General features: G+C 41.6%; 1 protein-coding gene across 1 annotated transcript; it reads right to left on the bottom strand.

Moving 5' to 3' along the window:
- Positions 1-5473: 5473 nt before the first annotated feature.
- Positions 5474-19415, bottom strand: ftcd (formimidoyltransferase cyclodeaminase). The gene is made up of 14 exons (XM_061693052.1): positions 19359-19415; positions 18088-18271; positions 16808-16936; positions 16638-16726; positions 14927-15106; positions 14704-14841; positions 12978-13109; positions 12836-12897; positions 8288-8414; positions 8052-8213; positions 7469-7512; positions 7250-7388; positions 7059-7154; positions 5474-5557 (listed from the first exon to the last, which is right to left on the bottom strand). The coding sequence occupies exons 1-14, from the start codon at positions 19413-19415 to the stop codon at positions 5474-5476; spliced, it is 1623 nt and encodes a 540-aa protein (XP_061549036.1).
- Positions 19416-22368: the final 2953 nt, after the last annotated feature.

Genomic DNA, 22368 nt, shown 5'->3' with positions numbered 1-22368 from the left:
ATCGTTTTTTTCAACACGCTGATCGTGTAAAGCCTACTGTAAAGTGAGTTCAGAGATTTGTTTCCAAATACATTATATATATTTGAAGATAATTTCTGAAAACATGCAAAGACTGAGAACTATGTCGTACTCATTTGTAGAGATGTAGGGTAAAACTATTTTTTACCACTTTGGCTTTTCCTGATTTTTTGTGTGACGCACTTTGGAGTCCAGTTTGAGTCTCCCAACCCGCTCTATATAAGACCCAGCGTTCCTTCGTTAGCATCAGATGCTGTCTGGTGCAATTGCAACATGCAGTTCACTAGCTATCTAACACTACACCCCAACAATTAACCTTTCCCTCATATAGTCCACTGGCATGGCTGCTTTAGAGCGCCTTGTTGTCGGCAGTGAGTGTGCGCACATCTCTGAAAGAAGGCGGAAGAGTGAGGAGCGGGAAGTCCAACGTGACAGCCAGTGAAAGGACCTGGTCTCCTCACTTGTGTGGCTGCTTTAGAGCGCCTCATTGTTGTGGCCTAGAAGAGGCCCGCAATGACCAAGTGGGATGTAATCCAGCCACCGAAGGCTTAAGGCGTTTATAGTTTCATGGCTCCAACCATGTTTGGTCGTTTGTTTAATTTGGATCTCCGTTAGCATAAGCATCTGCAGAGCAGTTCGAAAGACTAATATTGCAATAGTCCGGTGCAATGACCATTGTGCAAAGGGTGCCGAGCTTTCAAGGAATGTATGCAGTTTAAAGTGACTAGTAGTGCGATAATCTGGGACAATGTTGTTGATTGTGCAAATGTTGCAGATATTCCTCAGTCAGTGTGCAAATGGGGCAGATGCTGCTCTGGCATGAGTGGCCAGTGTTGGTCAACAACAGATATGCAAATAGTGCAGCGTGGCGAGACTACTACAGTGAGTGTACGACTAGTATATAATTGGCCTGGCAGAAATGTAACAACAAACTCAAGATGAAAAAATTGGCAGCATGTTGCAATGGAATTGTAGGTTTTCTGTTTAAGAAGTTGATTGGAAGAGGGAAGAAGCTGTTGGAATGTCTGCTAGTTCTAGTTTGCATTGATCGGTAGCGCCAACCTGAGAGAAGGAGCTTTTTTCAAGTTGGTTCCACCTCAAACAGTGGAAATGTTGTGTGTAAATATCCCCTCCATACAGTTACTATGCAGTACTGAAGTAAGACTTGTGTGACAATGCATAGGGTGTAACACATGTTGACTTGACTAGTTCCTGGTCAGGTTTTAGAATATAATGAAAGAATGTACTGAATACAAAAAAAATACTATTAACAAATAAAACTATAATAAATACCATGAATAAATAAATTTAGCCAATATGTTGTCTGAGTGTGTGTGTTTGTGTGTGTGTGTGCCTGCCTGTGAAACGCCACTGATCATGAAGAAACGCCACTGAAAACAAAATGGATGGATGGATATATTAAAATATAATTGTATTTTTTTGTGAGTAAAATTAGGAGTCACTGATAGTGTAGTGGTACACTTGCCTGACTTCGGTGCAGGCAGTTTAGGATCAGTTCCCACTCAGTGACAGTGTGAATGTGAGTGCAAACGGTTGTCCGTGTCAATATGTGCCCTGTGACAGACTTGCGACCAGTTCAGGGTGATCAGCTTCAGCAGAGGATGTAGTTCCTGCGGCTTCTGAGAAAGCACGGCCTGCCACCGGAGCTGCTGAGACAGTTCTACACAGCGGTCATCGAATCAGTCCTCTGTTCTTCCATCACAGTCTGGTTTGGTGCTGCTACAAAAAAGGACAAACTCCGACTGCAACGGACAATCAAAACTGCTGAAAGGATTGTCGGTACCCCCCTACCCACCATTGAGGACTTGCACGCTGCCAGAATCAGAATCAGAATCATCTTTATTTGACGAGTAGTGCGATCATCTGGGACAATGTTGGTTGTGCAAATGTTGCAGATACTCCTCAATCTGAATCAGAATCAGAATCAGAATCATCTTTATTTGCCAAGTATGTCCAAAACACACAAGGAATTTGTCTCCGGTAGTTGGAGCCGCTCTAGTACAACAGACAGTCAATTTACAGAACACTTTGGGGACATAAAGACATTGACAAAAAACAATTGTGCAAAAAGATGCAGAGTCCTCTAGCACTTAGAGCAGTTCGAACGACTAATATTGCAATAGTCCGGTGCAATGGCCATTGTGCAAAGGGCGCTGAGACTTCAAGGAGTGTATGCGGTTTAAAGTGACGAGAACTAAGACAAGGGCGTGCAAAATCCTCTCGGACTAAGCTCTGCTCTAAGTGCTAGAGGACTCTGCATCTTTTTGCACAATTGTTTTTTGTCAATGTCTTTATGTCCCCAAAGTGTTCTGTAAATTGACTGTCTGTTGTACTAGAGCGGCTCCAACTACCGGAGACAAATTCCTTGTGTGTTTTGGACATACTTGGCAAATAAAGATGATTCCGATTCTGATTCTGATTCTGAAATATCAACAGAACAACATTGGGATGTTCACTCGGGCCGCGCTCCCTTAATTGCTTGAAGTGTAAATCACGTACAAAGTCAGGTCACAGAGACCTGATCATTTTCTGATGGTGAGCAACAAAAATCAGTGATGCTTGCAATACAGAAGGACAAATGTATTTCACAGTTTTGTTTACCAAATCATTTGGGTTAGTGCATGGTATGCTAGGTGTAATGTTTTGCCATTTTCCCACTGTGCCCACCTGTAGTCCTGCTGCTGGATCCTTTCTCTACTGAAAAGAGCTTTGCACATTTTGTTCACGTCTGGTGTGGGGATAGGGGGGAGGAGATAACCCGCTTAGGGCTTGTCTGCTGCTTAACAACAACTGTTGGTCGCACCGCGCACGGCACAACAGGAAGGATCCGATGAAGTCACGAATCATAAACATATGCTGCAGCCTGCAGGGTATAATATATACCGATACTCCGGCCGGTGGCTGGGACACTCGGGCTTGGCGTGTACGCGACCGATGCGCTCCTGCACGGCTTTGTTGACATAAGGCTACCCTGTAAGTCGTCTTTATTTGTCGAATAGTAGTCTGTAATTATGTTTTGTTAAAAGATGGCTGTGTGCATTGGAAATTATATAGGAATTATCCTATTCAAATTCACCCGGTCGTTCGAGAGTTGTCCCGAAATCCCCAATTGTCACCCCGCCCCTGTCTATGTGTCCTTGAATATTTTGGTAGAACCTAAATGTTTCATCCATCCATTTTCCGTACTGCTTATCCTCACTGGTGTCGCGGGCATGCTGGAGCCTATCCCAGCTATCTTTGGGCGTGAGGCGTCGTATAATAAAGTTTTAACTGACTTGTCCAAATGTTGTTCAGCCGTTTTGAATGTGCATACAGGCCATGGCAGCGGAGTACATTAGTCACTGTTTTCCTTGTACCTGCTAATTCCACGTCTTTTTGAAGCTCTCCACAGGTGTTCCTTGGCTCTTGGACAAGAAAATGGATGGATGGATGAATTAAATTTCTGAGCTCATTTGTTCTACTGTCTTTGTGTGTATGGATTACTTGGGTTGTTCCCAACATCTGGTGACATTTTCAGGCAAATAGCACCTTTGGAAGTATATTTTGTGAGAAAAACGGTGTCGTGTTAAATACTTATTTCAGCCAAGATATCTAGTAAAAGTTCAGCAGTGGGGTGGGGCAGTGTGTGCATCCAGTGGCGGTTTTTCGAGATGGGTAACTAGGACAACCCCCCATACGGCATTCTTCAGGGTGGGGGGTGGTGGCATCCACCACCACCCCATGCTCCACCGACCATGCCCCATTGACGATTGGACACCCTCGCTGCCAGCTGAACATCAGATGGAAATGTAACACGCATTTTGGAACCGTTATTGATACAAAATACATACACTCATAATGTATTTAGAAACAAATCTCTGAATTAATTTTACATGTCTTGAAATGTTATCAGTGGTTTGCACTTTGTTGTAAACCCCTCTTGGTTGTGAATATTAACCATAATAGTCTTACCTTCTCCAGAAGAAGGCTCTGAGCGTGTCACTTGAGGCTCTGTCAGAGGTGACTGTCTCATTCCTCTGCGCAGGAGCACTTTCAGTAAGTCAGCCTGGTCAGTGAGGAGCGCTGGTGAGTGGAACTCAGTACCTGAGGAGGTTAAACTGCTTACAACATACAAGGCCTTCACAAAAAAACTGAAAATGTGGCTAGTTAACGCCTATAGCTGCCAACACTAAAAGACAAGTATGTTATGTTGTTTTTTTGTTATGATCAAAAAAATTGTGGTTTTATTCTCTTAATAGTATAGTTTGGTAATGTATCCTGTATTATATTGTCTTGTAGATGTATTTTACTGCTTTTTTTTACATCATGGCCAGGGGACTACAGATGAAAACTAGCCTTCTGGCTAATTCTGGCTTTTTTAACCATGTGTACTTCATGTGTTTTATGAAATTGCATTGTCCCCTTTCAAAAATAAACTGATAAACAGAAGGAAAGGATTCTTTGAGTATCCATTTTAGTTGTCTTCTGTGGTGTTCCATGCATTTTGATATTGATGGATTAGACAAACTTGGTTTGGCCACACCTAATGTAGTTCTCTCCTAGATTCATGTGTTTTCATAGGTATGATGACACTACATTTGCAGTGAGATCTCCTCGGACTTCACTTTGGAAGCTCCAGTCAAGCAGCTGTCAAATGCCAACTCAGTCCTCACTTTTGACTTTTATCTGTTTGTCTTTATACACGGCAATAGAGTACCTCTTGTGAGTCAGTTGTCCAAATACTACTGAGCAGCAGAAAAAAGTAAGTATTGAATACAATTACTGTAATTTCATCCATCCATCCATGTTCTATACAGTTTATCCTCATTAGGGTCATGGATGGGCTGGAGCTTAGCCAATCGCAAGATTCCTTAAATTCCTGAAATACATGACAAATTTTTATGAAACCTTTTAAATTAAATCGGAAAGTCTACACATCAATCTTATCTTTATTGTTTTACGTAAAATCTATCCTCAACTAGTCTGATTCTCATTAGGTGTGGGAAATGAATCGAAGTTCACTCAGTAGGTTCTGATTAGTTGTGTGAAACAAGATATTTTCTTCAATACCATAAATGTATAACAGCAGGATCATAAAAACTCTGTCAGTGTCCAAATAAGAACAAATACTGGACCTGAACTGTATGTAACATGCATGTCAACCATTAAGAATGTTTTTTTGGTTCTTTCAAAGACCATGCGTCCATTTTTCCAAGAAATACTTTTGCCTCTAATGGAACACGTGGCGCCATTAAGAAGAAGTTCTTGTAGCCTTGAACATCCCTGACAAAAATAAGCATGTTGGAGGTAAACAAGGTAATGGCTCTTAGACGAACTGACCAAAAGCAAAGACTTTTTAATGACTGGTGATCAAACATTTCAGCCACTATCAGACCTCACAAGATTTTATTGGATTTGCTCAACACAATTTTTCATAAGAATCGGGCGACCAGGCTTAGGTCCGCTTGTCGGCAGCCTCAAGGATGGTGGTGGCGCAGCTTTTCGCCTCCTGTAACAATGCTGACACTCTGGACTGAGTCTGCAGGACAGGATGGGAAGTCAGATAACTGTGTGATAAGCTTTTTTGCAAAAATGTAATACCAGTTCATAATATTTATAAACAATAGGCGCCAGGATATTTCCAGGTGGCAGAAAAGTGATGGACAACCATTGACCGGAACTGAAATTATACATTCTTGTTGTGTTTGAGTTGTGAGGCCAGATATAACTGAAAAAATGTCCTTTAAATTTAAAAAAAAAAAATTCTAAATTAACCCAGCGTAACCTGTGGCTGAAGAGGATAAATTGAGTGGATGTTGTGAATACAACAGTGCCTTGAAATTTTAGTTTAATTTCTTGACTACATTCATAACTCAAAACCCTTGTATTGCAAATCATCTTTTCCCAGTGAAATGAAAATAACTGCCGTTTATCCATTTCAGAATCCCCCCCCCAAATGTTTTAATAAGGAAAAAAATAGCACTCTATTATATTATGCTTTTCTAAAATATACAGTAATGACATCAATATAATGTAAAGAATTACAATATAATCAAAGGTTATTGTCACTGTCACAGGAACAATGAAAATCAGTTAGGCATCTCACAATTTGCAGCATTGAGGTAAAAACAAAACAAAACAAAAACAAAAAAAAACAACAACAAAAGACAAACACACAGGAAGAAGAGAAGACGAGCATACCAAGAGTCCAAAATCTCTTGGTATGCTGAAGTTCCTTTCACTGGAGGGGCTAATATTTTGGACATTTCCAACTTTGTGGGAATTGTTTGGAGATGGCCCCTTCCTGTTCCAACATGTCTGTGCATCAGTGCACAAATCAAGTTTCATAAAGACCTGCACGAGAGAGTTTGATGTGGATGAACTTGGCTGGCCTGCACAATCCTTACCTCAACCCTATTGAACACTTTTGGCTGAATTAGAGCAAAGATTAAGAGCCAGGCCTTCTCGTCCAAAACATCAGTGGGAAACCTCACAAATACGCACACGGGAAAATGCTCATAAATTCCCATAAACTCACTCCTAAACCTTGTTGAAAGACTCCCCACAAGAGTTTAAGAGCTTATAGCTCCAAAGGGTGGACCGATGTCATATTAAACCATATGGATGGGATGAGAATGGGATGTCACTTAAATTCATATGTGAGTCAAGGCAGGTGAGCGAACACTTAAAAAATAGGGTATGTCTGAATTTCCACCATTTTTATTTTTGAATCAATTTACCTGTTGAAATGTAAATTACGCCCAGTGTTGCATCTCCCTTGGAAGCAATTTACCTTATGAAACACCTTTGCGACTGACATTTCACACATTCAAAGTATGGCAGTAAAGAAGGCTAAAATCACCATTAAAGCCATTTACCCTGCTTTCTCAATCACTCTGCTTTGGTCAAATGACATTTAAAGGTTTGTTTTACTAGTGGTGTCATCGGTGAAAGCTCTGTCTTTTGCCACCTGGAAGTACGTGTGATGTCATTGTGAACAGGTCTATAGACACTCATTCAAATGACATGACGATACGTACCTCCATCTTGAAGCTGTCATCTGTGATGTCTTGAAGGTTGATGATCACATTGTAGTAGGCCCCGAAAACTGCCGTCTCCAACGCTTTTACTGCAACCTGGAAGCCACACAGACAATAACCACGCCCAGGTGCTTCCACCTCAAACATATCACGATAACACAAGACAAAAGTATTTGCTGATTGTTCCACACCTGAACATCTGATTTGCAGCCGATGTTCCCGTATAAGACAAGTTCTTTAAGTGGTGGCCAGAGGGTGCTGACCCTCTCAGCCAAAGCTAAGGGGACACCCACTGCTCGCTTCAGCCCCTCCTGCAAGGCCACCTCACGCCTACCGGGACGCAACACAAAATCCAAATTTAATGTTTCCATTCTGCTGTAACACAAACATGGTCACTGAAGTGTTTGTACCGTTTTACTTCCTCCTCAGTATTTTTGGGCATCTTCAGTGCTGCCTAGAGTCAAAAGAGAGTTGATATGATACACAAAACCAGAGATGCTCTGATAGATCACAGGATTGTAAAAACTGCAAACTGAAGAAAATACAGTGATACCTTGAGATATGAGTTTAATTTGTTCTGTGACCATGCTCGTAACTCAAAATAACCGTATCTCAAATCAACTTTCCCCATTGAAATGAATGGAAATTCCGTTAATCTGTTCCAGCCGCCCGCAAAAGCAAAAATATGTTCTCGTGTGTTTTTCAAGAAGGAAAACACCCTCTATAATATTGTACTTAACATGGTTAACATGGTTAATTTGACAGTAAGCTTCAACTGGAGTGGCTATACACAGCTTGAAGTATGTTCTTTGGAGAACTGTTCACTATCCGCCAAACTCCTGCTTGTTGTGAAGTGAGTTGCGTTACGTTCACTGCCGCCATACAGCGCTTCTCAAAATGTTTGCATGCATGTCAAAGCACTAATGAGTTGGGTTACTTGTACAGCATTTCAAGGCACCACTGTAACAAGAAATCAGACACAAAAAGTGACACCATGTAGCTGTTGAAGGCAGATGAGTCACTGTCCACCATGTCCAGCAGCTCGTTCATGGCGTGATGAAACGAAGGAATCAGTTTCCTCATAAGGCCGTCCACAGCCTCAAACTGCCTCTTGCCATACGTCATCTGGCCCACCATGGCGCCCAGTGCTGCTCCCTGCAGCACAAACAGTGTCACCACGATGACAAAGACTAGCATGGCGACAATTTCTTGTCATATGCAAATTCTACCAGAGCAGCTATGGCGGCAGAGACTGAGCCACCACCAGGGGCAGCCGTCCGAGCGCCAACGCTACGAATGAACTGCTGCAGAGAAAGAGACACCAGGCGGCCGTCGTCCTGTGACCTCACCATGTACCTGTTGGTGGTGGAAAGTAACAAAGTGCAAATACTTTACTACTGTACACCCCGAAATTAAGTTTTGCCTTTGATAGTCCGATGGCATTGCTACATAAGAGCGCTTTGTTGTTGGCTGTGAATGCGGGCACGTCTCAGAGGGAACGCAGAAGAGCGAGGCAAGAAATATGAAAAAGTCAGACGTGTCAGTGAGTGTATGGACAGGGGCTCTGTGCTGGCATAGACGCTTATTAAAAGTGCATATATGTGAAATGCCATTATGAAACGTGAAACGTTGAAACGTTGTCCAGCTGCCTTGTGTCAACCGTCGAGACCTTCAAGTTCCTGGGAATTACAATCTCTCAGGACCTGAAGTGGGCGAACAACATCAACTCAGTCCTCAAAAAGGCCCAGCAGAGGATGTACTTCCTGCGGCTTCTGAGAAAGCACGGCCTGCCACCGGAGCTGCTGAGACAGTTCTACACAGCGGTCATCGAATCGGTCCTGTGTTCTTCCATCACAGTCTGGTTTGGTGCTGCTACAAAAAAGGACAAACTCCGACTGCAACGGACAATCAAAACTGCTGAAAGGATTGTCGGTACCCCCCTACCCACCATTGAGGACTTGCACGCTGCCAGAACTAAGACAAGGGCGTGCAAAATCCTCTCGGACCGTCCGCACCCCGGTCACCGGCTCTTCCAGCTCCTTCCCTCAGGTAGGCGCTACCGATCAACGCAAACTAGAACTAGTAGACATTCCAACAGCTTCTTCCCTCTTGCGATCAACTTCTTAAACACCTAACCTATAATTCCATTACAACAAGCTGGAAATTTTTTGACTTGAGTTCGTTGTCACATTTCTGTGGGGCCAATTATGTATTACTCGTGCACTCACTGTAGTTGTCTCGCCATGCTGCACTATTTGCATATACTGGCCACTCATGCCAGAGTAGCATTTGCTCCTTTTGCACACAGATTGAGGAGTATCTGTAACATTTGCACAACCAACATTGTCCCAGATGATCGCACTACTCGTCACTTTAAACCGCATACACTCCTTGAAGTCTCAGCGCCCTTTGCACAATGGTCATTGCACCGGACTATTGCAATATTAATCATTCGAACTGCTCTAAGTGCTAGAGGACTCTGCATCTTTTTGCACAATTGTTTTTTGTCAATTTCTTTATGTCCCCAAAGTGTTCTGTAAATTGACTGTTTGTTGTACTAGAGCGGCTCCAACTACCGGAGACAAATTCCTTGTGTGTTTTGGACATACTTGGCAAATAAAGATGATTCTGATTCTGATTCTGATTCTGAAACAAAAAGTTTTTTTTAACATAACCTCTAAAACGATTCAGTTGTTAAGATTTGTTAAATTCATATATGTAAAATTTTTTGAGATTTCACTGTTGTGTCATGATGCCGAACAGAAAAGTAAAGTTTCATTCAGCACTTTATTTGAACATGTCTAACTTTCTCTTTTTACAACCCCAATTCCAATGAAGTTGGGACGTTGTGTTAAACATAAATAAAAACAGAATACAATGATTTGCAAATCATGTTCGACATGAATACACTACAAAGACAAGATATTTAATGTTCAAACGGATAAACTTGTTTTTAGCAAATAATCATTAACTTGGAATTTTATGGCTGCAACGCGTTCCAAAAAAGCTGGGACAGGGTCATGTTCATAACTGTATTACATCACCTTTTCTTTTAACAACATTCAATAAACGTTTAGGAACTGTGGACACTAATTGTTGAAGCTTTGTAGGTGGAATTCTTTCCCATTCTTGCTTGATGTACAGCTCCAGCTGTTCAACAGTCCGGGGTCTCCGTTGTCGTAGTTTATGCTTCATAATGTGCCACACATTTTTAATGGGAGACAGGTCTGGACTGGAGGCAGGCCAGTCTAGTACCCGCACTCTTTTACTACGACGCCACACTGTTGTAACACGTGAAGAATGTGGTTTGGCATTGTCTTGCTGAAATAAGCAGGGGCGTCCATGAAAAAGACGTTACTTGGATGGCAGCATATGTTTCTCCAAAACCCGTATGTACCTTTCAGCATTAATGGTGCCTTCACAGATGTGTAAGTTACCCATGCCATTGGCACTAACACAGCCCCATACCATCACAGATGCTGGCTTTTGAACTTTGCGTCCATAACAGTCCGGAGGGTTCTTTTCCTCTTTGGCCCGGAGGACACAACGTCCACAATTTCCAAAAACAATTTGAAATGTGGACTCATTGGACCACAGAACAGTTTTCCACTTTGCATCAGTCCATCTTAGATGAGCTCAGGCCCAGAAAAGCCGGCGGTGTTTCTGGGTGTTGTTGATAAATGGATTTTGCTTTGCATAGTAGAGTTTCAAGTTGCATTTATGGATGTAGCGCCGAACTGTATATACTGACATTGTTTTTTTTTAAGTGTTCCTGAGCCCATGTGGTGATATCCTTTACACATCGACGTTGGTTTTTGGGGATCGAAGGTCACGGGCATTCAATGTTGGGTTTTGGCCTTGCCGCTTACATGCAGTGATTTCTCCAGATTCTCTGAACCTTTTGATGATGATATGAACCGTAGATAATGAAATCCCTAAATTCCTTGCAATTGTATGTTGAGGAATATGGTCCTTAAACTGTTCGACAACTTTATCATGCACTTGTTGACAAAGAGGTGAACCTCACCCCATCTTTGCTTCTGAATGACTGAGCAATTCAGGGAAGCTCCTTTTATACCCAATCATGGCACCCACGTGTTCCCAATTAGCCTGTTCACCTGTGGGATGTTCCAAACAGGTGTTTGATGAGCATTCCTCCACTTTCTCAGTCTTTTTTGCCACCTGTCCCAGCTTTTTTGGAACGTGTTGCAGCCATATAATTCTTAGTTAATGATTATTTGCTAAAAACAATAAAGTTTCTCAGTTTGAACATAAATATATTGTTTTTGTAGTGTATTCAATTAAATATAGGTTGAACATGATTTGCAAATCATTGTATTGTGTTTTTATTCATATTTAACACAACGTCACAACTTCATTGGAATTGGGGTTGTATTTACTTGCACATATTGTGAAATGCAGCCCTAATTTTATTTAGTAAATGAGAGAACATTACACAGTTGTGCTCATATTTGATTACCATCCCAGAATTTATACATTATTTATTCATTTATTTATAATTTATCAATGGCATTAAAAAAATTGTTTATCGTGAAAGTTTTGGGGAAAATATATTGTTCTAAAAAGATTTGCATTTGTGGCAGGCCAAAACACATATTGAGAAAGAGCAATAGTAATGGATAACAAAAATATTGTAGAAACAGAATAAAAGATAGAGAAACAAATTAAATAAAAATCTGCAATATAGCGGGATTGCGAAGCTGTATCTGTATCTGTATAATACTGTATCTGTATTCCGTGATGATAAATTGCAGGAAGTCGTTGTTCCAGGGCTGGGACTCATTGTTTCCATTACATGTGCATCCTGGGTCTCACACAGTCTCAACTGTAAAATGATCGATGCTGATGACATAAGTTTGGTGCATTTCCATTTATTTCTGAAGATATTATACAGGTTATGCAAAAAAATTAGGGAGTGCCAATAATGGTGAGCATGACTATGCTGTGTCCAGTTTCTGGCAATAAAAATTCTCCATCTAATCTGAAGAAACACATTCAAGTACAGTGTTTCTTTTTTGTGTGTGTGTGTGTTTGTTTTTACATTTTTATTATTTGCTAAGGCGGCACGGTGCTAAGGCGGCACTGGTGAGAGCGTCAGCCTCACAGCCCCGCCTGTGTGGAGTTTGCATGTTCTCCCCGTGCCTGTGTGGGTTTTCTCTGGGCACTCCGGTTTCCTCCCACATCCCAAAAACATGCATTAATTGAAGACTCTAAATTGCCCGATGGTGTGACTGTGAGTGTGAATGGTTGTTTGTTTGTTTGTTTGTGCCCTCTGATTTGCTGGCAACCAGTTCAAGGGTGTACCCCACCTCCTGCCCGATGATGGCTGGAATAGGCTCCAGCACGCCCGCGACCCTAGTGAGGAGAAGCGGCTCAGAAGATGGATGGATAGATTATTTGCTAATTTCAGCATTTTTTTTTTAGCACAATGCAAGTTGATAAAAAAGGGAAACTATTTTGTTTGCACAGGATGTTTTTTAAGGCGTTATCAAAACAGGTCTTGTTTCCAATTTACTATAAAAAAAATATTTTTACTTTTGATTTCTTTTGTACAAACAAACAAATCATGCGAGTGACTCTCTGTGTCATGCTCTGATGAGTCAAGCCGAAAGCTGCAAGAACAGCAACTTAAGTACATTTCAGAGTCTACAGTATCCTTTTTTTTCATTTTACTTCAGTAAAGGAGTTGTATCAGTACTTCTTTTACCAGTCTCTCACACTTTACACGTTAGAACTCGGGAGGAGTTAAAACTCACTCAATTATTCGCTCCTTTGCTTTGAATGGACCCAATGAGTCGAGCCCCAGCTTGCTGATCACCTGACCACACAGATGAGGGTTAAAAGGTTAGAACACTGCAGAGCCATGTGACAGAACTCTTGAGGTGAAGCTCTCCTCACCAGTCGCAATTTATGCTCCTCTTCCACGATGAAGAGTTCTTCTCTGGCAATGTAGAAGTCTGCAGCATCCAGAAGAGCTTTGAGAGGTATCAAACCGACAATCTGAGAGCCAACGATGGGCAGCTTCAGATCCTGAAGTTTTGATGAACATTGTCAGCAGAGGGCACTCAAGGTCACATTCCTCTTGTCACATATATACAGTATATTATAAGGGGCAAATTCTGAGTATCTGACATAGACATGATGACATAATGAAGATTGTTGACATATAGTTGTGGTCCGAAGTTTAAATACACTCATTCATGTGCATGAATGTCATGTTAATTTGGGGTTTTAACGATTTATTAGAACTGTTCTTTTTCTGAGTACCGGGGTTCAATCCCCGGCGCCGCCTGTGTGGAGTTTGCATGTTCTCCCCGTGCCTGCGTGGGTTTTCTCCGGGCACTCCGGTTTCCTCCCACATCCCAAAAACATGCACGGTAGTTTAATTGAAAACTCTAAATTGCCCATAGGTGTGAATGTGAGTGTGAATGTTTATTTGTATGTGCCCTGCGATTGGCTGGCAACCAGTTCAGAGTGTACCCCGCTGGGATAGGCTCCAGCACGCCCGCGACCCTAGTGAGGAGAAGCGGCTCAGAAAATGGATGGATGGATGGATAAAATTAAAGGGTCAAGATTTTCAGAAAAGCATTATCGTTAAACAAAACATAACCATAAAGAAATTAATGATGGTTGTTGTTCACTCATCAGTCATATTTAAAAAAAAAAAAAACATTTCACAAATTCTGCCAGGGTATGTAAACTTATGAGCACAACTGTACATATATGCAGTCATACGTACGTACCTCTGTCATATTGGAATGTAAGTGTAGGCTCCACTTTTTTTTATAACCACTAGTTGGCGGTGGCATTTTGGAATGAAAGTGGACAGCTTTTTCATAACCACTAGATGGCAGCATAGATTTATAAAATGTGAATGTTTTTTTCCCCATTTGCACCTATACCCATGTATAATGCGCACTATGGACTTTTGACAAAAAAAAAAAAAATTTGTGGGGGGGGGGGGGGGGGAAATGCACATTATACACGAGAAATAACGGTAGTTATTTGGTTGTGTCACCACATGGCCATGGTGTGGAAGAAGACCCAAACTGTCAGCTTCAGATGAAATGCATATCGTAAGGGTTGCCACACACAGAGTGACGCGACCAAACACGACTGTCGGGTACTGTACGGGGTTCTGTGACTAATTTTCATGAGTGGCTGACTGTCGGCTAAAAGTTTTGCTGTGATTCAAAGTTTGAATCACAGGTGAACAGCGTTATAACGTTGCAGATGTAATGGCCAATCAAAAATGCCAAGTTATTGCATGACATGATCTTTAGCAACAAAAATTAAGTTTCCAGATACAAAGTGAGATCCAGCCTGGCTACCAATTCTGCCAGGATGAGTGGTCAAGTATTCAGGCAGGATTGTGCTACAATCTTGTAGGTGGCTCCAAAAAAATCATCGGATCAAGTTGGAACTTTTTAGAGGACATATATTTGTGAATGTTAGTGAAATTCTAAATTGTGCAACCGATTCTTATTAAAAAGGATGCACCTAATCATTCTGCCGTGGAAAATGAACTGTTTAAGTTAACAAGTAAAAGCTCAAAATAAAGATGACATTATACCCACGTTGAGAATGTAAACTTCAGACCGCAACTCTATGTGTGACTTCTGACCTCCGCATCCTTGCAGATCTCCTCATAGACACGGTGGAGGGGAGTCTGCTCATAATCCAGGATGTTGGTGGACACCTGAGCGATACTGGCCTCGTCTAAGTACCAGCCGATGGCTTGCACCTTTTTCAGCAACCCTGGCTGGGATGTAGCCAAGCACGTCTAGTCATGAGAGTTCATGAAAAGTGACGTCTGACATGTAACTTCAGTTAAATATTATCAGCACCTGGTCTTTTCTTCGGCCCTGTTCCCTTATATCCAGTGCAATGCGATGCGCCTGTTCCTTGGTGCCAATCACATTTACATTGTAGGCGATGAGGAACTTACGAGCGCCTGTCACCGTGGCACCCCAGGATGCGACAAAGGTGGCGGGGCCAAAGTCTGGAGCCCACTCCTTCTGTTTCAGCTGGATGGTAGAAGTATGCAAAAAGATTGTTTTCAGGACAATTCTAATTTTTATTTTGATTCTCATACGTATCAGATTTTTTTATGTCAATGTGAATTTTTTCATATCTGACCCAGGCCACTTTCATATGTGGATATAAATCAGATATCTATCAGATGCGAGTGCAGTACGGACACTCGTCGCGCTTATCCGACCTATACGTCATCAAGAGGCGACAAATGTCACAATTGTTCGACAAAATAGACACGCGACATAAGCAACGGCGTACAAAGGAGCAGAACACAGTCAGTGGTGAAAAGAAGATGCTTTAGAACTGATAAATACAAGAAAACGTTGGCTCTGGTTGCACAAAATCCTTGAAATGACCACCAACGTGTCATGACAAGACCTACGCAAGGGGCCATTATTTACATGACATCTAAGGTAGAACTTGCATTTGTTTTTGTCATGTGAATGACTACATATAAAGATCGGATTTAACTAAAAATTTGAATTGGGCATCATGCCCTGCAGTGTGAACGTAGCCTGAGACAATATGTCAGGAAATGAGAGCTTTTACTCTCAAGGAATAGGAAATGATATCACAAATATTAACACTGTAAGCAATTATCACGTGACTCCAAGATGTCTGATATTCTATATCAGTGTTTTTACTTAGCCAAGGCACATTTATTATACATTTTACATTAGATTATTCTCACCAGCAAACAATAATTTAACAAAATTATTCATAGTGGATAGCGACTGAGCTACTGCAAATAGCGAAATATTGCAACAAATTAATGGCTATTACCTACAGATGCCACAAGATGGTGGCAAAGCACTTAAAATTGAGTTGATCATAAAGCATCAACACCATGCATCTAGCAACGACACAATCATAAACCCATGTTACATAAACGATGGTACAAAGTAGTTAAATTATTTAACACAAACAAACCGGCCGGCACGGTAGACAACTGGTTGGCACATCTGCCTCACAGTTCTGGGGACCGGGCTTCGAATCCAGGCCCCGCCTGTGTGGAGTTTGGATGTTCTCCCCATGCCTGGATGGGTTTTCTCCGGGCACTCCGGTTTCTTCGAACATCCCAAAAAACATGCGTGGTAGGTTGATTGAAGACTCTAAATTGCCCGTAGGTGTGAATTTGAGTGTGAATGGTTGTTTGTTTCTATGTGCCCTGCGATTGGCTGGCGACCGGTTCAGGGTGTACCCCGCCTCCCGCCTGAAGATTGCTGGGATAGGCTCTGGCGGCCCGCGACCCAAGTGAGGATAAGCGGTGAAGAAGATGGATGGATGGACAAACAAACCACCTTCACATGAGGCTCATCAATAGGATTATCTGGCATACTAGCCTGAATAACATACTGGCAGAACGTGATGTGATATCACAACACATGGGCAAACAAACATGCACACTAACAATAATTTCCTGTGCACTCCTGATGAGCTCTGATGACGGTGATTGTAAATCACTGTTCTACATCACCCATAATGTGTGTGGCCGGTGTCCGATTGGTTGCAAGGTTTTACCTTTTCAGCTAAAGCTTCGTACTCGCCAGCTCGCACAGATGGAAGACTCCTCCGTGCCTCGCTCCGTGCTGCTTTGCCGTAAAGGAACACTAAGGACACAGAGCTTGTTAATTTTTTTCGATCCTGAATTTTTATCGGGTTTTCTTTTCGAAAACAAAGTGACATCCAACCTGGCACATGCAGCATATCCGTCAGTCTCTGTCCAAAGACGTTGGCGCAACGGACACAGTCCTCCATACTGACGTTCTGGACAGGAATGAAAGGACAGACATCCAGCGCCCCCATACGAGGGTGCTCACCTGCACATACGTAAACTTTTTTTTTTTTTTAATTCAAGAACTATTTTTCTCTTGATTACATTAATTAATGTAACCTGAAGGTGATATAACTGGTCTGGCGGGTAAACAAGGGTGTTTATTGCAGTATAGCGTATAATGTAAATCAGATAAGGGTGTGGGGGTGTGATGCATGAAAGCTCCCAGCAGGATGGATACTGATCCAGCAGAGACCAGATGTTGAAGAAGACAATGGCTGCGGGGAGCCACTGGAAACATGAGATGCAAGACTGTGGGACGGCGTCTGGAGCCAGCGGAAAATGGCCATCATTCTGCAGACCAATGATGACGTCAGATGGGACCATGGACCAATCAGACGACAGCAATTCCATACTTCCTCTTTCAAACATTGTATAAGTCGGGGGCAAGAACAGATAGCTTTGTTCAGTCTGCGCTGTCTCTGTTGAGGCTAGGATAAGCGTAGCTGCTGACCCAGAGCTCTGTAAAATGTAGACTCCTCTGTCAGGAATAAATTGGTTGACTTTTAACACATTGTTATAATTGTAGTTCTTCCACGAAAACGAACACACATGGAACCTCGAGAGTAATAGGTGATGATAAAAAACAAGGTTCCTTCAAACCCCTCTCGTATCAATCAAAAATCACTCTGTCGCCTCCAGCTGGTTCAAAATATAGCAGGGCGAGTAAAAAAGAAGACATCCCATAACCCCAATTTTAGCGTCACTACATTGACTTCTGGGTAGTTTTCCAATTGATTTTAAGATTTTACTGATGACTTTTAAACCACATATGAACCTATGGGCATATGGGCTTTGAGCTACATAAGCAAAATTTCAACCTCTTATTAGCCAGCCTGCAGCCTCACATCCTTGAGTTTGGGCCTTCTGGTTGTTTCAAAGTCAATGCCTAAAATTGTGCCTTTGCCATCATGGCGCCTCGACTTTGGAGCAACCTGCCTGAGGAGACGCACAAAATCATTGACATCTTTTAATTCACTTCTTAAAACTCACTTTTATTGACTGGCCTTCGTGTAATGTTGTCTTCCCCCCTCCACTGTGTGTTTAAAGGCATTCTATGAATACAATTATTATTATAATTACAGTATTTAAATGGCCAGTGCCTGCAGATGGTGTCCAGCCACATTGTGGACTTACCTGAGTGGCAGCTCATGTCAATGAGGCTGAATGCCTGACGGGCGGCGTTCAGCGCTCCTTCCACCACAGCTTCAGGAGGGCCCACAAATGTGTATACGGTTCGGTTGGTGGAGGCTCCGGGGTCGACATCCAGCAGGGTACATCCGGATGTGCTGCTAATGGCCGCCGAGATGGCGTCAATAACCTGACAGGTGGCAATGATGTCAGATTCCATCCATCAATTTCCTATATCGCTTAAACCAGAGGTTGTCAAACTTTTTGGACCTAGGGATCACTTACAAAGGCTGTTCTAATTGCTAATGGAGAATATATGCATTTGAATATCGTTGGAAGATAATTCCTGATGCATACAGGTTTCCCTCACAAATTAACATATATAAGTTAATAATTTAGAAGCAAGGCCCACCGCATACCAAGAAATGCAACCGAGTGCCACTGAACCGTCACGCAGTGTGTGGGGTTTCAAGGGTGGCGGACCGTCAGCCACTGGTTTTGATGTGATTTAAAATTTGAATAGTAGGTGAACAGTGTCACAAGGTCGCAGAAGTAACAGCCAATCAAATATGCCACATTGTATCACATGGGGTTCCACAACAATATCAAACATTTTAGGTTTCAAACCGAGATCCAGCCATACCACTACAGTGTATATTGTTAGCGTTTTACAATAATACTTAAATATATAATTTCATGTGTACCTGTGACTAAAAAGAGAAACGTGGAGAGTGTCTGTTGTTTAAAATACACAAGTGCAGTCAATGAATGGGGCGATCAATTATTGCAAAGAGCCTCCTATATAACCACACTCTCTCCTGTAGTGCTTGTCCGTTTCTCTTTGTATTACAGCTGCAGCGGCCAGCGGCAATCCACTTCTGCTTTGACAATCACACCATGCTGTTTGTGGTTCAATAAAAAAAGAATACAGTAGTTAATGTGGTACCTCAAAATATTGTTTTCTGATAATGTAGTTTTTGCATTGCAGTGAGTTGGTTGTGTGTGCGAGAGTCAATGACCTGATGTACTGTTGTGGGTTGCCGTGTATTTTGTTTTTTATTATTTTTTTGCAATTGTCGAGTTTGGTCGTGGAAGGCTGTGTCGGTCGGTGTGCGGCGGGCCTAACACACGCGTAATAAGAATGCTTGAAGATTTAAAGATCATCAGAATGAAAGTGGGAAGTGGAGAGACGTAAAGCTGAAGTCACCCTGTGTGGGCAGAATGGAAAGAAGCCACCAATGCGACAGAGATTTGCAGAATGACAGGAAAGAACTGACCTCTTGATTTTTGCCCTCTGAGAAATTGGGGACACATTCCACCAACTGAGCTGCCATGTCTTCACACTGACCTCTGCCCAGAACTGGCTGGATACCTCTGTTCTCTCCTGCAACACACAAACACACACTCTCAGCTGAATCATTAACAGTAGGTCATCGCAAATGTTGTGTGCACAGCAGAAAGTATCCCTGAAGGCTAGTAGATGCACTGCAACCAGACAGTGTTAAATGTTCAATCAATCGGTACAATGTCTGATCAAAGTTCATTCAGCTCCTCACAATAAGTAACTCCAACTTGACTAACTTCACTTCATATGCAAGTCATTGTTTGAAAATACTGGAAACTATGTGATTGTTCAACAGGAACCAAGAAGCAAAGATCACACTGGCATGCTCTCGTGTTTATTTTAAAAAACTGGAATCTTCAAAAAAAATCATTTTGGGGAGGTCAAATGTCATGTTAGCACCCTTGGTTGAACATAAACTAGAGCTCTTTGAAATGAGAAGACGACAATCCTATCAACCTCGGTGTGTTATAGGTTAAAGCTAATTATACAGTAAGTGATGAATATCTGTGTGTATGTGTCACACTCAGTCACTTTCACCATTAGTGAATGAACTCAGTTTAACTTTGAGCCACTAACCACGACACAAAGACAAACAAGCTTTCACACACACTCACACCCATGGACAATTTAGAGACTTCAATTAACCTATCAAGCAAGTTTTGGGAATGCGGTAGGAATCTGGTGTTCCTGGAAAAAACCCACGCAAGCATGAGGAGAACATGCAAACTCCACACAGGAAAGGCCACACCCCAGATTCAAACCCCGAATCTCAGAAATGTGAGGCTGATGTGGAAACCAATCGGCCACCAAAACCTGTAATGAAAATGATGTTTGATTCAAGTAAAATGTCATCATCTGAAGGATCAGAATTCTAAAATCTACAAAACTATTAAGAAAAAAGGGGAAATTGAAATGACTAAATACATCCTAAGTAGTTCTAATCACACTTTTTTTTATGTGTAGTAAAATATGTTAATGTGAGTCATTCCAGAACTGCTGGACATTTTCTGAAATTTCAAATGATCCATGCGCAATCACAGAAACATGCACTTGTGTAAATAATACTGTACTTGTCCTGAGACAAAACATAACTAGCTCTAGTAAAAATGATGCCTAAATATTATTTAAAATACCAAATAGCTCGATGACTAACTTAGATAATAAATATAATAGATAAAACAAGTTTTAAATGTGCAGCATGTTGGGTGACTGGTTAGAGCGTCTGCCTCACAGTTCTGAGGGCCGTGTTCAATCCCCACCCCCACCTATGTGGAGTTTGCATGTTCTCCCCGTGCCTGGGTGGGTTTTCTCCGGGCGCTCCCGTTTCCTCCCACATCCGAAAAACATGCATGGTATGTTAATTGACGACTCTAAATTGCCCATAGGTGTGAATGTGAGTGCGAATGGTTGTTTGTTTATATGTGCCCTGCGATTGGCTGGCAACCAGGGTGTACCCCGCCTCCTGCCCGATGTTGGCTGGGATGGGCTCCAGCGCGCCCGCAACCCTAATGAGGAGAAGTGGCTCAGAAAATGGATGGATGGATGGAAGTTTTCAATGTTTTTTTTTACATCCCGAACAATTTTCCTAGTAGTTGTGGCTGAAATGTTTGTTAGTTTATCTGACCGTGGCTTGATATGAATCAACAGAACCACTAATTTTCCATTTCTTTATCACTTTTAATACTACTGATTGCGGGTTTTAAATATTTAGATATCTTTAGATATCTTTTTTCCTGATTTATAAAGTTCAACTACCTTTTCTCGCAGGTCCTTTGACAGTTGTTTTGCTTTCGCCATGGCTCAGTATCCAGCAGAATTAGTGCAGACCTGAATGAAATGTACAGGGGTCTGTCTAGAGTTTAGGAGCTCATTTAATATTAATTAATTAATATTAGTATTAGATTAATAATCTAATCAGTCATGGCAATGACACATTAGGTATTGGAGAACTCCCTAACTGGGCCGGTTTGTTGGAAATATGTCTCTACAGTACAACAAAAATGAAGCAAAGTTATCGATCAGGGCACGCAAAATGAAAAAACATACCAGAGGATGAAGAAAAGGAAAAAAAGTAGAGTAATAAAATTTGAATATCATGGAAAAGTGTATTTATTTCCATAATTCCATTCAAAAAGGGATCTAAACCCCATTGAGAATCTATGGGGTATTATTAAGAAGAAAATGAGAGGCACCAGACCCAAAAAACTGACAGCATCAAGGGAATATGAATTTACACAACTCCCAGGCAATGCTAAAGGCTGATTGCCTCAATGCCACGGCGCATCGAGGCAGTGATGAAAGCAAAGGGATTCCCAACCAAGTATTGTAGATTAACATGTCGTTTTGAAAGTACCATATTTTGATTGATTTAATGTGACCCTAATTTCTCTTTTTTTCCCACAAATACAGAAGTATAAGGTACTTTCTTCACAGTCTTCTAATTCTTTTTCAATTTTATGAGCTGGAAACCCAAATTATGTAAAAATTAACAAATAAATACTTGAAATTGTTTAACTTGTGGGCCCCGAATCTATAATCTATGAAAGTTTAACTTTTTGAATGGAATTATGAAACTTTTCCATGATATTAAATATTTTGTTTTTGTTTTTTGGAAAGGGCCTGTGTATGTTGTTACTGCAAATGGCTATTCATTATTCCCTACAGATGTTTTACTTTGCATACACAATTGTTCTATGCATTTTTCTTTTTTCTTCCTAAGATGCTTTGTCAACATTTTTGGGACAACAGCAACCCTTTTTCGAAACCGCAAAACTGAAAATGTGTGTAAATTTAAATTGATTTGTTGCTCACACTTTGATTTATTGCCCTGTGATTGTCTGGCAACCATTGGAATTCGTCGTCGTATTGCTTATTAGGCCACAAATATATCGCTCCGGCCTACTTGAGATCAAATTGGGGTGAATGTGGACTCTGAACTCAAA

Source organism: Phycodurus eques, chromosome 1, assembly GCF_024500275.1.
Source record: "Phycodurus eques isolate BA_2022a chromosome 1, UOR_Pequ_1.1, whole genome shotgun sequence".
NCBI classification, from domain to species: Eukaryota; Metazoa; Chordata; class Actinopteri; order Syngnathiformes; family Syngnathidae; genus Phycodurus; species Phycodurus eques.
Note: the sequence above shows the minus strand (reverse complement) of the source record. Positions and strands in the feature narration are given on the sequence as shown.

What these genes read in the sequence shown, in the direction of transcription:
- ftcd (XM_061693052.1), bottom strand. Translation starts at nt 19,415, where the DNA reads ATGGCAGCTCAGTTGGTGGAATGTGTCCCCAATTTCTCAGAGGGCAAA. An exon ending in AGGGCCGAAGAAAAGACCAG is followed by an intron (nt 14,842 to 14,926) that starts GTGCTGATAATA and finishes GCTACATCCCAG; the next exon opens with CCAGGGTTGCTGAAAAAGGT. An exon ending in AGATCTGCAAGGATGCGGAG is followed by an intron (nt 13,110 to 14,703) that starts GTCAGAAGTCAC and finishes TCAAAACTTCAG; the next exon opens with GATCTGAAGCTGCCCATCGT.